At 43.3% G+C, this 14,416-nt stretch overlaps 1 protein-coding gene across 8 annotated transcripts in view; it reads left to right on the top strand.

The window, feature by feature from the left end:
* The window catches only part of RAPGEF4 (Rap guanine nucleotide exchange factor 4), a 291,346-nt gene that overhangs the window by 217,327 nt on the left and 59,603 nt on the right, over positions 1–14,416 (top strand). For all 8 annotated transcript variants that reach the window (XM_082689572.1, XM_082689567.1, XM_082689568.1 and 5 more), the window contains 4 exons: positions 7,952–8,036; positions 9,899–9,959; positions 12,088–12,164; positions 12,618–12,764. In XM_082689572.1, the coding sequence (XP_082545698.1) occupies positions 7,952–8,036; positions 9,899–9,959; positions 12,088–12,164; positions 12,618–12,764 (370 nt within the window). The remainder of the gene's footprint in view (positions 1–7,951; positions 8,037–9,898; positions 9,960–12,087; positions 12,165–12,617; positions 12,765–14,416) is intronic.

Genomic DNA, 14,416 nt, shown 5'->3' with positions numbered 1-14,416 from the left:
GCTCCGGAATCTGTGTTCAGGACTATGGTCTACCACCTTTCTCGGGCCAAAGAGGGTTCAAAATGTCCTCCTGGGTTTATTCTTAGAGCATTGATGAGGAAAGATGTCATGGATACTTTATTTAAAAATAATTATTACAGACTAACCTCATCTTACTCAATTATTACCTTATAGACCTGAATGGAATACAAGTGTTATCAGCTACTTAGAAAAATATTCACATCAACTCGCTAGCCAGGATTATAAACAAAACTTAATAATTATTAGATGAATCACACTACATAGTATATATAGGGAACTTATATACCTCCCATCCTGAACCTCAAAACAACTTTATGAAATGAACAGGACTTATATATTATCCACCATTTATACATGGAGAAATTGAGCTTAATAGATGTCAAGGGCTTTCCTTGACATCACACAGAAGTATATGTAGCTGAACTGTGTACCGAGTCCTCATGTCTGCTTACTCCAAATCCAGTTTCATTCCATTTTTTTTTCCATGAAGAATATTCTTTTCTCTGTTAGGTTGCTTCAACTTCATCCTCTCTAGTGTATTTATTGAATGAGGAGTGAAATCCAAAAAAATACGCATAATCCCTCTGTCCCTGATTAATTAAGAATCAATTTTTGCAAGGAAAAAGTAATACTGCATCTACACAGCACCTCCCCCAAAACGTTTCTATTTTCTGTCTGCGGTATATATGCGTCAGACACAAGGGCAAGCAAGTAGCTGTCCTATCTGACGCCATCCAGATTTGTTTTTCTCAACTTGCTGCTTAGGTGTCCTAAAGGAAAATATCTCTACTTGCATCTTTTCAGAGGTTTAATATTAAACTTCTAGTGTGCCCCTGTAGTAACCACTTGTGCTGGTAGAATGCTGGGCATATTCAGTTTCTTTTTTGGAGGGGGACGTATTCAGTTTCTAAATGTGAAAAACCTTAAATTACATTGTCCTAAAAACACTTAGCACTCGGGGGCTTTAATTATGGAAACTTACCCCATACCCTGATGGAGATGACTTCATTTCTCAGAAATATTCATAAGACATGTGCCCTTGACTGCAATGGTAGACTGTATTCATTTCTAACCTCACAAAGAAGGAAAGAATCCCCATGTTCCCAGGCATTGCTATCAGAACTAAAAAAAAAATGCCTACTTTCATTGGAAGTAAACTTAAAAGTTCCTTTCTGGGTTAAAGATAAGGCAAAGGGGTGGTGGTGTGGCAGGGAAGTGAGCAGCTAGAGCGGGGCAGGACACTTTAAAGGTCCAGTCCCCAGGTTTCTGGAATGGCTCCAACCCTGAAGATCCAAGTCTTAAGAAGTGAGGGTCCTGGGAGGTGAAGAAATGAAGCACATTTCGTTGGTTTATTTGACAAGAGGGTGTGATTAACCCCAAACTTCCTTTAAGGGAAGTGGAAGAAGGGATATCTAAGATCTTAAGAGTGCTGGAAAATGTTCCAAGTCTGAGAAATGACTTAAAAGCTAGACAGTCAGGTGGGATGAGGTGGAGTGTTGCAAGAAAAATAAAGCGTTCCCACCCCACCCCTCAGGAAAAACAAATAATAAAGCATTTCCTTTATTCTGAAGCATGACCATGGGTTACTAAATATTTATAACATTGACTTTTCTGGGTATTCTCCCCACACACCAGGGACAAAGTCTACTGGTCAACGGGTCTAGAAGAACTGGGTTATTTACTTTCTCACCAGCATATTTTACCACTGGCCATGCCAATGTGCTGCTTAGTGCCTGGACGAATCCCTCATTTTATCCACGTTCCAATAGCTGGGGAGCTCTGTCTCTGACCTTGATAAATTCCTTGATAAAACTGTATTTACCAGCAGCTTCCAATATCACCTGAGCCCTCCCATCCTTTAATGTATAAACTGCTTCTCCATCCATCCCCGTTTATTATCTTGTCTGTAACTAGACATTGCTGGCAGAATGCATCCCCTGCAGAAACTAGGCCTTCCCACAGCAGGATCCGACAAATCCACATCAATGCGGCACCACGCAGATTTGTAAAGAAGCAGGGATGCCTAATATCTCTCCCTGTGACATCTGGAGAAGGACAAGTAAAGACCAGGTCCATTCCCCGGCTGCCACTCAGAGCAGCGAGAGACTCCGTTCGCTTCCCCGGCCTCATCGGTTACTCTGTGAAGGTGCTTGGGAGTTCCCTCCTCCTGCTTGGGGCACAGTGTTCCCTTGACTCTTGAAAGCCAAATTGCCTTCAGTCCTTGGGACCCTTTCATTACTGTTTGAACAGGCTGGGGTCTGATTTGCAGGATCTCTTCTCCATTTTTTTCCCCTGTCACCCCCGTAAAGACCAAAGCACGAGAGGTGCTTCATTGCCACTGTTTGCCATGAGTAACCCGCTTTTAAAATGTGACTCTGTGCAGTGATTGTGGTGGGGAAGGCTCACTTGTAGTTGTTATCAGGTGCCCTTTGGTGGGGTGGGGGCTGGGGAGGACTACAGATCAAGAGCAGAGAGGTGAGTCTTTCCTGAGACGCTAGATGGCACAGCAGCTCTGAGCCGGCGGCCTTGGGAGAGGCTGGGCTGGCTCTCCTTGTCGCCAGCCACAAACCAGAAGAACCACCTGGGGCGGGAGAGGGACTCATATTGTGATTGACTCCTGTGGGCAGAGGTTGGCCGCTTGTGCTCCAGCTGACCTCCTCTCCAGGACTTCCCTCCACTTTCAGTCGTAACCATAGGCTGACGCCCCAGGAACATCAGTGAGTTTGCTCGTGGCCAACCTCCTGCAAATGCTTTTGTGGCTTTGTTAACCGGGAATATACTCATGTTTTTAGAGTAAGTCCGCTCGCACCTTGCAGTCCTGACTTCTGTCACCTCATTAAAACATCTGCTGTAAACAGGACCGAAAAGTTCACTGCTACCTGGGTGGATGGCCAAATGACAGTGGCTTGCCCTGTGATCACGCTGACCACGTTAGACCACGGGGTTGTGTCTTTCTTTCTTTCTTTCTTTCTTTTTTTTTCCCCCTTTCATTTTGAATGTTATTTAGGACTCAGAGACGAAACTGTTTTTAGGCTTTGTTCCATTCTGTTTCAAACAGCTGCCGTGGGTTTCTCCACAGCACCCAGCTAGTTCCTGTGGAAGCGTTTGCTTCTCTGGAGTAGTTATCAGTGACTGGAGGACTGGGTGGAGAATAAGCCGCCACATGGATTTCTACGCAGGTGTGGTCTAGATTCCCAACAGAGCCGCCTCTAAAGGCAGCAGAGACCATGTTTCCTGGGAGGCTTCACTTTATGAGAGGCACATGGGGAGCAGGCTGGCCGAAGCCACCTCCCTTCCACCCATTAGTTGCCAGACTAAGGAGAGTTTCCCAGGAGTGGAGCCTTTCTGGGTAGAGCTGCTACTCCTCCTCTGTGCCTGGCAGGAGGGCCCAGGTCTTCTCTCCCAGGCTTGTCCCTGGGCATTTGTCTTAGAGAGCAGGTCTTAAGTTTTAGCCCGACTGGAAATTCTGCACTGCCTCCCGCTCTGAATGGGGCATAGGAAACATGGCCAACTGTCCACTGACCTGAGAGAAGCCGTCTTTTGGTGAACCACTCTGACCCTCTCCTGCCCTTGTCTTGTCTGTTGTCTTCCCCTCGTGGTAGTTTCTGTGAGGGTGGTGCTGTGGTGGCTTTAGTCACTTCTCAGACATTTTCTTCCTCTCTACTTTCTGTCACCCAAGAATTCCTAAAACTCTCTGGTCTACCCATAGTACTATTTTGTGGTTTGTGGTAATGGTGATGCATGTATGTTTTCAGTGCTGTTTTGGATTTTAAAATACCTTTCCCATCGGACTGTTAGTATGGCAGACAAAAAATGGCCAAAAAATGGCTGAGCCCCACAAATGTTGCTTGGTCTGCGATGGCCCCCTCTCTCCAGGCTACCACTGATCTTGATTTAGTTAGACAGAGTGACTTTCGCTGGTCTAATGTGGTGATTTCCTCCTCACAACTGGATGAATAAAATCTATAATCCTATAGAAAATGTGTCTTTTCTATCATTTTATGGGATTTGAAGAGGTGAGGTTCAATATTCACATCCTAGCTCCTTCATCCATTATTAATTTAGTAATTCATCATGACACAAACCCGTGCCATATCAAAAGTGAATTGTGTCATGGGCATTTCATCTGATTTGACCTTTATTAGGAAGGATAGCAGAGCACAAGCCCCCATTTCCCTTAGGCCACAGAACAAGAACTGGTCCAGAGTACTGCTGCCTTCTTCTTTGGGCAGACCCTGAGTTCAGCATGAATTGTAAGAACATGTGTTCATTCATCTGATGAGTTGGTAATAACGCTTTCCTGCACTTGGGCTGTATTTCCAATGTGTCGATACTTTGTGTATATTAACTCATTCAATCTTTATGACAACCCTGTTTATTATTCCCATTTTACAGAGTCAGAAACAACAAGGCATTATACCAATCACGTACCTAGGAAGTTCCCGATTTAGATCTCCAATCCAGTGCCCTTTGCACGACCAGATGCTGCTTATCTTGAGAAGAGCAGACTAGAGTTATGGATATTTAAGCATTCTTGACTGTATGTGGTAATTACCACAGCAGCAGGACCATGTGTCATGGAAGAATAAGGGTTGCAGAACCAATTTTAGCTAGGAGAGATGACATCTGAGTTGGGCTTGCAGCAGAACAAAATACAGCGAAGAGAGGAGCATGTGGAAAGTCTTGGAGGCACGAACAAGCCTCACATGTTGGAAGAATGCAGAGGTGTCTGGCATGGCTGGAGCAGAGTGCAGAGCCATGAGGGAAGGGGTGAAGGAGGGGAGACAGAGGAGTCCGGGAAAGTAGATTGACGTCCGCCTTCCCAGAGCCTTGTGGGGGGATGAGGGAGCCTTTCTGGACCAACTGACCTTGTGGTACCTGTGGCTTATCTGGAAGGAGATGGCCAGGAAGCTCTAGGAGCTCAGGGACATCTGTTTGGAGACAAAGATTCAGGTCTCAGCATTACATAGATGAAAGTTGAGGGGTTTTCCCCAGGGAGAGACGGGAGAACACACTGAGCACAGAGCTGACAGCAGAACCCTGGGGCGTAGCACAACCCAGGAAGTGAACAGAAGAACAACAGACCAGAGAAGGCACGAGAAGCCGCACTTTGGAAGGCAGGAGAGAGCCAGGAAGGCAGCGGCTTGGGAGAGCAGGGAACTCCAGGCAGCGCTCAGCTGGCCTGGGGCAGCAGGGAGTGGAAGAGATTGCAAAAATTCTTCACATTCTTTCCCATCTTCACCTCTCCGCTCCCACACTCAGCGAAGGTCCTAGGATGACCCAGTCGAGACCCGGCTCATCAGCAGCCTTGAACCACTGTGTCAAATGCTGCATTGAGAATCTGACCACGTTCTTCATGCTAACTTCATGTAACTCTTGGATGAAATAGAACCATTTTCATTTTTTTAATTGAAATATAGTATGAACAGTACAGAACTGAAATATCCATTCAATATGATGGGATTTATAGATTCTAAAGGCAGCGCTCTTTTTTTTTTTAAATCGGTAAGAGTTGATCGCTATGGTGCTCACATCGAGGCTATCGTAAAAACTCCTCCTCAACCCAGAGACCTGCTCCCAAAACTTTGAAGCTGTCAAGATTTTACAGCTAAATTCCAACCCTTTCTTTCCCCAACTGAGTTTTCTTCTTCCCCACGGAGGTGAGAATGAGGCTTGCCAACTGTTTTCCCTTTTAGCCAGGCTTCTAGGAGGGTCCGTGCTATTTGCCGCTGATGTCAAGTAGCATGAACAGCAGGGCTGCTCCTCGTGCTCGAGAGCCATAATCCTATTACGCCCCCCTGAGACTTTCACATTAGCTGCCTCTGTCGTGGGAGATGGGCTGAGGTGACTGAATTGACTTTTAAATCCCTGAGGGTCCCAGTTTCAAAATCCCCAGGTCTAAGTCAAGTAGTAGATTAGGCCCCTTACTGACAAGGCCTGGCTCCCTGAGAGCCCGAAAGGCCTTAGCTTTCTCTTCCGGTGTCTTTGGGTCCCACACTTCTAGAGTTCCATCCCTAAGCACCAACCAGGTTGGTACACAGTTGTGTCCTTCTTTGGTGAAGCTTCGTAGGAGGTGAAGCTGCCTGGCGTCCCCCTGGGTCATGGATTGGATACCTGTCCCTTTGAATAGTCAGGATTAGAAAACATACCCTCTGTGATGCTAGAAAAGAAAGATCCTATTCTTTTCTTATGTCAAAGCTGCCCTTCAAAAGGTAATGCGGGAGGTATGCAAAGAGCTTTTCTTCCTCCAGGTAGCCACACTTGATCTGTCAAGTCCCTCCTATGACATAGACTATGGCTGCAAAATCATTTTATCCAGTCAATTATTTTAGAATATTTACAATTCAGTTTTGATTGCTCAGACTACTTACCCAATAACTCACGAAGTTTCAGATGTAATTTGCTGGCCCAAATTTCATACTTTATCTGTAAATTTGTTTAACTTCTTAAGCAAGGGTTTGAGCTTTGAATATCACTTTGCTGGTTTGTTGGGTCCCCCGCCACCGCCCCCAGCTTAAATAAATATGCAGGTACTTTCATATTCACTACTTCTTTAGCTCTCACACCTGTCTCAGGAAGGTATTGTCCCCAATTTACAGATGAGGCTGACACTAATGTCACATGGCTGGTGAGTGGTTGCACTGAGGTTAAAACTTGATCTTCGGACTCAAAATCCAGTGCTCTGCTCAATACACCCACACCCCCATATTTATTTGAACAAGGAACGCTTTTTAAAATGTGACATAATTAAGGATGAAACACCATCAGAAACACTTCATTGAGGTTTAAATGTTTAACATACAGTGACATTGAGGAATATCATAAATTGTTGAAATTTTAGAACAAAATACATAGACTGATGGTTATATAAAAGGTTACATATATGACTGCACCAGTTAGCTGAGAGTAAATGCTGCCTGTCCATCCACATAGCATTTTGAGAATTAATAACCAATTTGTTTGTTTTTTAAGTTTCTGAAACATGTTTGCTAGGGTTTCTTCTATTGCAGAGAGCACAAAAAACCCAGATTATTGACCAATCGTATCAATTATCACTGGTTTATCATTAAACACTATTCGCGATTCCAGAAAATCACAGACTCAGAAGAAGATTAGGAATCTGCTCAGTCCTCTTCTGCCAAAATGTCCGTGATACCTTCGTATCCTATCCTTAGAGGCAGGTAATTATATATTAGTTTTATAATAATTAATAGAAAAAAAATTTAGATACAACACTGATTGACATCTCATGGAAGACTGGTCATCCATGGGGCATCTGTGGGTCTCATTTGGGAAATGAGAGTATATACCTTCCTTCTCTCCCTTTCTTCCTAATTCATCCCAGACATGACTATTTGCCTCCTGCTCATCTCATGCCCTCATTTCCTCAGGGGCAGGAGAGAAAATATTGAGTCTGTATTAACCCTCTATTTGAGCGCTGCGCTGGAAGCATGTTACATAACCCAAAACAGTGACGGGAGCATTCTTCTGTTAGGCTAAGACATCACACAGGATCCCAAATCATTTGGATCAATCATCCAGTTGATGAAATCAATTGTTCCTAGATGTGTTAAAAGACAAGTTTTGTAGCTATTGATTCAGAGGGTAATGAAAAGCAATTTTTTTAGAGCAGTCATCACAGAGTGAGAGATAAATTAGCTGATTATAATGTGAGTAGGGATGTTCTTCCCTCAGATTGGAAGGGAAGGGTACTATGGGCACATTCTTTCATCAAGGAACCCATTCATTTCAAAAATCCCTTTAGGGATTATAATGGCATGATCTTTCCCTTTGTCAATATCTTTTTGCAGAAATTGCTCCTAAGAAATCCCCTTAACACATTACTGATCCCTGAATCCCATTTCTATATTTCAAGTTTTTGCAATGACTTTCTTTCTCATTGTTTTCTTTTTACTTTTTCTCTTTGTAGACCTGGCCAGAGGACTGTGGATGACCTAGAGATTATCTATGAAGAGCTCATTCACATTAAGGCCTTATCCCATCTGTCTACCACAGTAGGTTGTCTCCTGGTTGAGCATCCTCGAGGAGGGTGTGGGGTGGAAAATGCACTGTTAGCAGTGGAGAAGAGTATTATGGTATGGGGGTGGTGGTGAAGGAATACCTGAATGCTACCTCATACCTCATAAATCACCCCCACTCTCCCTCATGAGATGCTAAGGAAGTTATACCCAAGAACAATCCCAAAATGGATCAAGTATTATCCTGTTGTTAGTGGTTGTCCACATGCCCTAAATCCTAAAGTAGTGTGAGTGAGTAGGGCCAAAGAACGAACTACATCCTTCCAAAACTGAATCTGGGTTAGACAAGAGAGCTAGGCCTTAAGAGGACCTCTGAGACACTTTCATTGAAATAGAGAGCCAGAAGAAGGAGAGACATCGAGATGGCCTGTCTTGGCCCACAGGGCCAGCTGTGCCCAGCTTTGCTGCCCTTTCAAAAGGAAGCAGAAGTTTCGAGAGAACATTGCTTCAGATGTTAGAGCCCAATAGCAGTACCCAAAAAATGTAGCGGAAAATGGCCCTATTGTTATATCAGACTCTGAACGTTTACGTGATTAGGTTATTTAGGAGGGCAGTGGACAGAAATTTGGCCTCTAAATAGGGACAGAAATACCTCCTCCCATAGAAGAAATGCAGGAATGTGATTTCCAGGTAACAAGTCTCCTATATGCTAGTAATTCAGCAGCAATATAAACAGAAGTTGTTTCAATATCTGCAGATCATATTCTAAGGCCTCTCAGCAATATCTCCGTGTCTAATTTGCCTTTCATTCCCAGCTCACTAGATGGCGTTATGACATCACTTGGTTGCCGTGCCTAGGGTCATCGGGTGGTGGTGGTGGGGTGGGGGTGTATTAGGTCTCCTGACATTAGTGAGGAACTTACTTTGCCACAGCTCCAAGCAAAGGGCTCCCTCTTCAACTCAGAAGGAGCCGCCTTCCCATTCCTCACCTGCTGCACTTCTGGGGGTCTAGCAGCTGGTTTACCTACCTGCCTGCGATACTCAGGGGTATGGTCTAGCCCAGCCGCACTTCTCCCACACCACTGCCTGGTCATCCTCACTCTGTCCATTAGGTTGGGCCTACATCTAATGCCTGGGTGCCTCAGCTGGGGTAGTAGGCATCATGAGTTCGTGCTGTAGAGGGAAGTGAGGGGAGACTCCTTTCCCCTACCTGTGCTCCAGATTCCCAGCATTCCCCTGTTGGGACCTGCCCAGCGTGGTGGGATTTGAGAGGATGGCAGGGAGTCTCCTCTTCCAGCTCAAACCCCAGGGGCCCTGGCATTGTGGGAAATTCTCAGGTCACTTCGTTCTTAGGGAAATAGAGCCAAAATCTGGGGCCATAATTTAGAATTTTTAAAATAATCAGCTGTGTGGGAATATAAATCCTCTCACACATTTAGGCTTAATTATTCACCTCTGAGGCATTGACTTGCCCAACACATGGGTAGCTGACTCAGTATGTGTGAGGAAAGGAAGAGCCTCTCACAGCAACAGAGTCTGATGAGATCGTAGATGTTCCCACCTTCTCACCCAGGCTGAACCACGGGCAGAGAAGCTGGCTAGTTCGTACACATGAAGCTGTGTTTTACATGGCTTCTGGGGAGATCATCTTATATATATATTATATATATAAGAAAATATATATGATTTTGTAGTTAGCCTACAAAATCGCTCTTGTCAGAGCCTTAAGAATCTGGTGGCAAATCTAGTGAAAGTGGTTCTGCATGAGAGGAGCTGCCAGCAAAATGGGGGGTGGCTGTCTGGACATAAGGGTACAGTCAGCACTGCTTGGAAGGAGAACAAGTCCCACCCCACCCCCCAAATCTACCCATTCTGAATTCTTTCTCTTTTTCCTCTAGGTGAAACGAGAGTTAGCAGGGGTCCTCATTTTTGAATCTCATGCCAAAGGAGGAACTGTGCGTAAGTAAACGTGATGAACTTGTGCCCAGCGAGCCTCTCGTGAGCACAGGCCCCAGGAACCTGACTGCAAATGCTTTCTTTTTTGGGGCTCAGGTCAGACTTAGTAGAATGTCGCGTGGTGGTTTGGTTTCTCCAGGACCTGGTTTGTTCTCAGCATGCGTCTGCTCTGCTACTGCATGGGGGTTTTCCTTTCCAGCTTGGTAGCTCTTGGTGGCCTGAGTCCCCACTTGCTCCCTGCTGACTCGAGACAGTGTTTAAAGGGGGGTCGGGGGAAACAGTGACTTCATCAGGAAAGGACCCCACGCAGGACCTTTGCACAATGACTTCACTTCAGTTTGGTTTTCGGAGAATAAGTCTATCTTTCGAGATTCCTGTTAAAGCGATAAATGACCCTGCTTGCTTTTTATTCTCTCACTTCTGTGCTCAGCTCCAAGAGAGAATTTCTTTGCTCCAGATACTGATGCAATGCTAGTATATCATCTCTCCAGAACCCAAGCTGTTTAGTTCTATGCTGGTATTTGGAAGCAAGAAACTGAAATTTGATATTAATAAATGTGAACAAAATTGTCTAGGCCATCATTTTCCCCGAGTTCTCCAAAATCACTCTTGAGAAACATGGTTCATGGTCTACTCAAGTCTGCCTTCTCTAATCTCCCAGGGAGAATCAGAAAGCCCGTCAAGATGCTAAGGTTTGCAGATGTTCTGCAATAAAGAAAAATGTTCACTCCATTTAAACGGATACTTTTTAAACTTACTGAAACACAGGACACCTTTTTAAATGGACACCTGTTAACTTTTCAAGAGATGTTCTTTGGAAAACCTTGCCCTTTCTTCAGACTGTGTTAGTCAATAAAGTAGGAACATGAATCATAAAAGCAAAGAGTTATAAAATCTGTATTTCAAAATGTTTTACTTTTAGTCATCAAAAGTGGTATTCCTAACATATGTATTTATTTTAGTAAGAATGCTTTTTCTCTACATTTTAAAAGTTCATTCAAATATTTTTTATTTTATTTTAAAAAAATTTTTTAAAGATTTTATTTATTTATTTGACAGAGAGAGTTCAGAGGTAGGCAGAGAGGCAGGCAGAAAGAGAGGGGGAAACAGGCTCCCTTCTGAGCAGAGAGCCAGATGTGGGGCTCAATCCCAGGACCCTGAGATCATGACCTGAGCCAAAGGCAGAGGCTTAACTCACTGAGCCACCCAGGCACCCCAAATATTTTTTATTTTTATCATCGCTGATGACTTACAGCATTCATTTTTTTCATTCAAACTCTTGATTGTTTTCATTTTATTAAAAATAAAATATTTAAGTATGGTGTCTGGGTAGCTCAGTTGGTTGCGTGTCTGACTCTTGGTTTTCCTTAGGTCCTGATCTCAGGGTGATGAAATCAAACCCTGCATCAGACTCCATACACAGCATAGAGACTGCTTGAGAGTCTCTCTCTGCCCCACCCCCCACCCCATCCCTGCTCGCTCGCTCTCTCTCTCTCAAATAAATAAAATCTTTAAAAAGAATAGAGATTATTACAAGCACCTTTTTCATCTTCATCAAACACTAACATTATCCCATTTTTTTCATGTTTTCTAAAGAATGAAATTATAGAAACAATTGAAGACCCCTTGTTCCCTCCTTTATCTCATTCTTTTCTTCTCTCCCCAAGGTAACTCCTACCTTATATGTAGTGGGCATCATTCCAACCGATGTTTAAATAACATATCGCTATGTATCCATAAACAATATGTAGTTCTGATTTGCATGTTTTCAAACTTTCCCCTGGTGGTCAGATTACTTTTAAAAACTATTTTCTATAGCATCATAAGTTTTGATGAATGGTGGGAGAAAGTGTTTTTATTGCTTTAAGAAATGGATTGCTAGTGCACTGAATTCTAGTAAATTCATATCGTTTAGAGCATAGCAAGTAGCACAGTGTTTCTGTTCCTTTCCTGTTCTATAGAAAAGGAGATACTATTCCACCTGAATAAGTTAGTATTTGCCAGTAATTTTTTTTTCCTTTTGGAATAAATGCATAATTCTGGGGACTTAAAAATGATGATTTGATAAGCTGTAATTTATATTGATGTGCTTCTATTCTTGTCACAAGTCTTTTCATCTTTTTGTATCTAGTGTTTAACCAGGGGGAAGAAGGCACCTCCTGGTACATTATTCTAAAAGGATCAGTGAATGTAGTCATTTACGGCAAGGTATATATATATATATATATATCTTTTTCTTTTTGAAACTTTGTTATGCTCCATTTACTAGTGTGGCTATAAGTATTAACAAAACAGTGCTACAATTAAACTTGCAACAACATTGTTACTCAATCTAGAAAAGACATTATGGCATCTCCAATCATAGATTATCTAAATTACATTCAGTAGAATTGAACTTTCTGGGGCTCTTCTCTTCAGAGATGTATACATTTTAAATAAATACATAAAATATATGCACTTAAGTTAGGCCATAATCCATATTCCTCAATGAAAAAAAAATAAAACATTATAGTGTAATTATGTAACTCTCCTTAGCATTCCTGGGTGCAGCCCATTTATATATACAGTGTGTGGGAGAAAGGGGGTCTTGTGGTGTGAGGCTGAGTGGGTGTTTGCTCAGATTCGGGGACCCTCTTCATCAGAATGTTCTGCTCCCTCCAGGGTGTGGTCTGTACCCTGCATGAAGGGGATGACTTTGGCAAGTTAGCACTGGTCAATGATGCACCAAGAGCTGCTTCTATTGTCTTGAGAGAAGACAATTGCCACTTCTTAAGAGTAGACAAGGAGGATTTCAACCGGATCCTGAGGGTAAGTCCAAGGTGAAGTGTGGCCGAGGGGCATCTCCTTTTTCCTTATGCCAGACAAGCAAAGATGGTAGTGTGGTGCTTATCGAGCAGTACTGTTAATACCGAATGCTCTAAGAGTAAAGAGCCTTGGTTACAGACCTGGTATGGTCTCTGTGCTTTTGTGCATTCTGGGACCCAAAGAGGGTATTCCAGTAAAGCTGCAAATGGAGTATGTGCGCTGGACCAGATCATTCCACACATCCCTACCGGCCCCTGAGAATTAAAGAAAAATAAGGATTGCCTTGGCCAAATGTCAAAGTCTGAAACATTCTCTTCGGCAAGTCTGGTTTTGCCATGTTGTGTCCTTCCCCGCCTCACTCTCCAGCTCTTTCTCCATCCTAGACCTTCTTAGTCTCTACCTCCCGTCTCTTCCCAACTCTGAACCTCTCCTGTATCATCACACCCTCTCCTGATTTACTGAGTGATTACATGTGAGTGGGAATTTCCATCACTCATGGTTACCCCAACCAAGCATTTTCGTTTCAAGTGTTTTATGTCAAATTGATCCGTACTACAGGAATTTCAGACTTCAGCAGGTAGGTGAAGAATAATTGGGGTGATGAAGATATGAAATCGTACTTAGGGTTGGTTCTGCAGATGGGCCCAATCTAAGCTAGTTTAAGTATTTGTGAGTGTGGGTGATGTTGAAGAGAGGTAGGCCCTCGTCTTCCCCACCCACCCCCACACACATGCAGCACACATGCGCCCATGCATGCACAACCCCTGGTCCCTTAGGAGGGATGACAGAGCTTGGGCTGGTGGCCTGATTGTGGCCTTTTGGGGATGATGGTGATTTCCTACCACCCTTGGCCTCTCAGGTGGCCCGCAGTCCATCCTGCCCAAGCTTGAGTTCACGCGGAGAGACTGTTCCCTCGAGGATCGCTTTGCTCTTCTCCCTCCCTGCCTCTCCCAGCCTTAGCTTCTTTCTCTAGCCTACCCTGATGTCCGAAATGCAGTTTCTGTGCTTTCTGGTACATTTGGCATTACTTCATGATGATTTGCAATTCCTCCTCCATTCCTTATGTAGGAACACCTATTTGTACACAACCTTGTTAAGCATTTGCCTTTGGTAGTAGAATTTCTGACAACATTTGGGAATGCTTTTGTTTGTCTTGGGAATGCATTCCCTTAATGCAAAGGAAGTTAAATTTAAAATTATATGCCACCAAATAATATAGAGAAAAATGCCTCATGGAATTTGACATGGTTCTTAACTGATTTCTTTTAAAATGGGGGCCAAATGATGAGAAAAAGCATATTCCAATTTTTAATTTAATTGTTTAAATAACATTGAAATTTAGAGGTAAACTTTCATAACTCTTTGAAACTTACACACACAAAATTTGCACTCACCCAAAAATAATTCTTTGAAAGAATCAGATTGGGATCATTATGGATACAGTTTACAAAATTGGCCAAAATAACTGACAAAAAAATTTTAATACATTTCAAACAGATTTTTTAAAAAAGTAAACAGAGCCTTTTGATGAGAGAGAAAAGGTACAAACCCGTGAAAACCACACACCCTCAGAAGAAAGTCAGAATACAAAGCCCACCACCTATTTTTGTAAGGATGAGTGCCCTTGCTCTCCTGTCTTCCCACAATGCCACCTC

This window comes from Mustela nivalis (assembly GCF_964662115.1).
Source record: "Mustela nivalis genome assembly, chromosome: 11".
Taxonomy (NCBI): domain Eukaryota; kingdom Metazoa; phylum Chordata; class Mammalia; order Carnivora; family Mustelidae; genus Mustela; species Mustela nivalis.
This window is presented reverse-complemented; position numbering and strand designations above follow the sequence as displayed.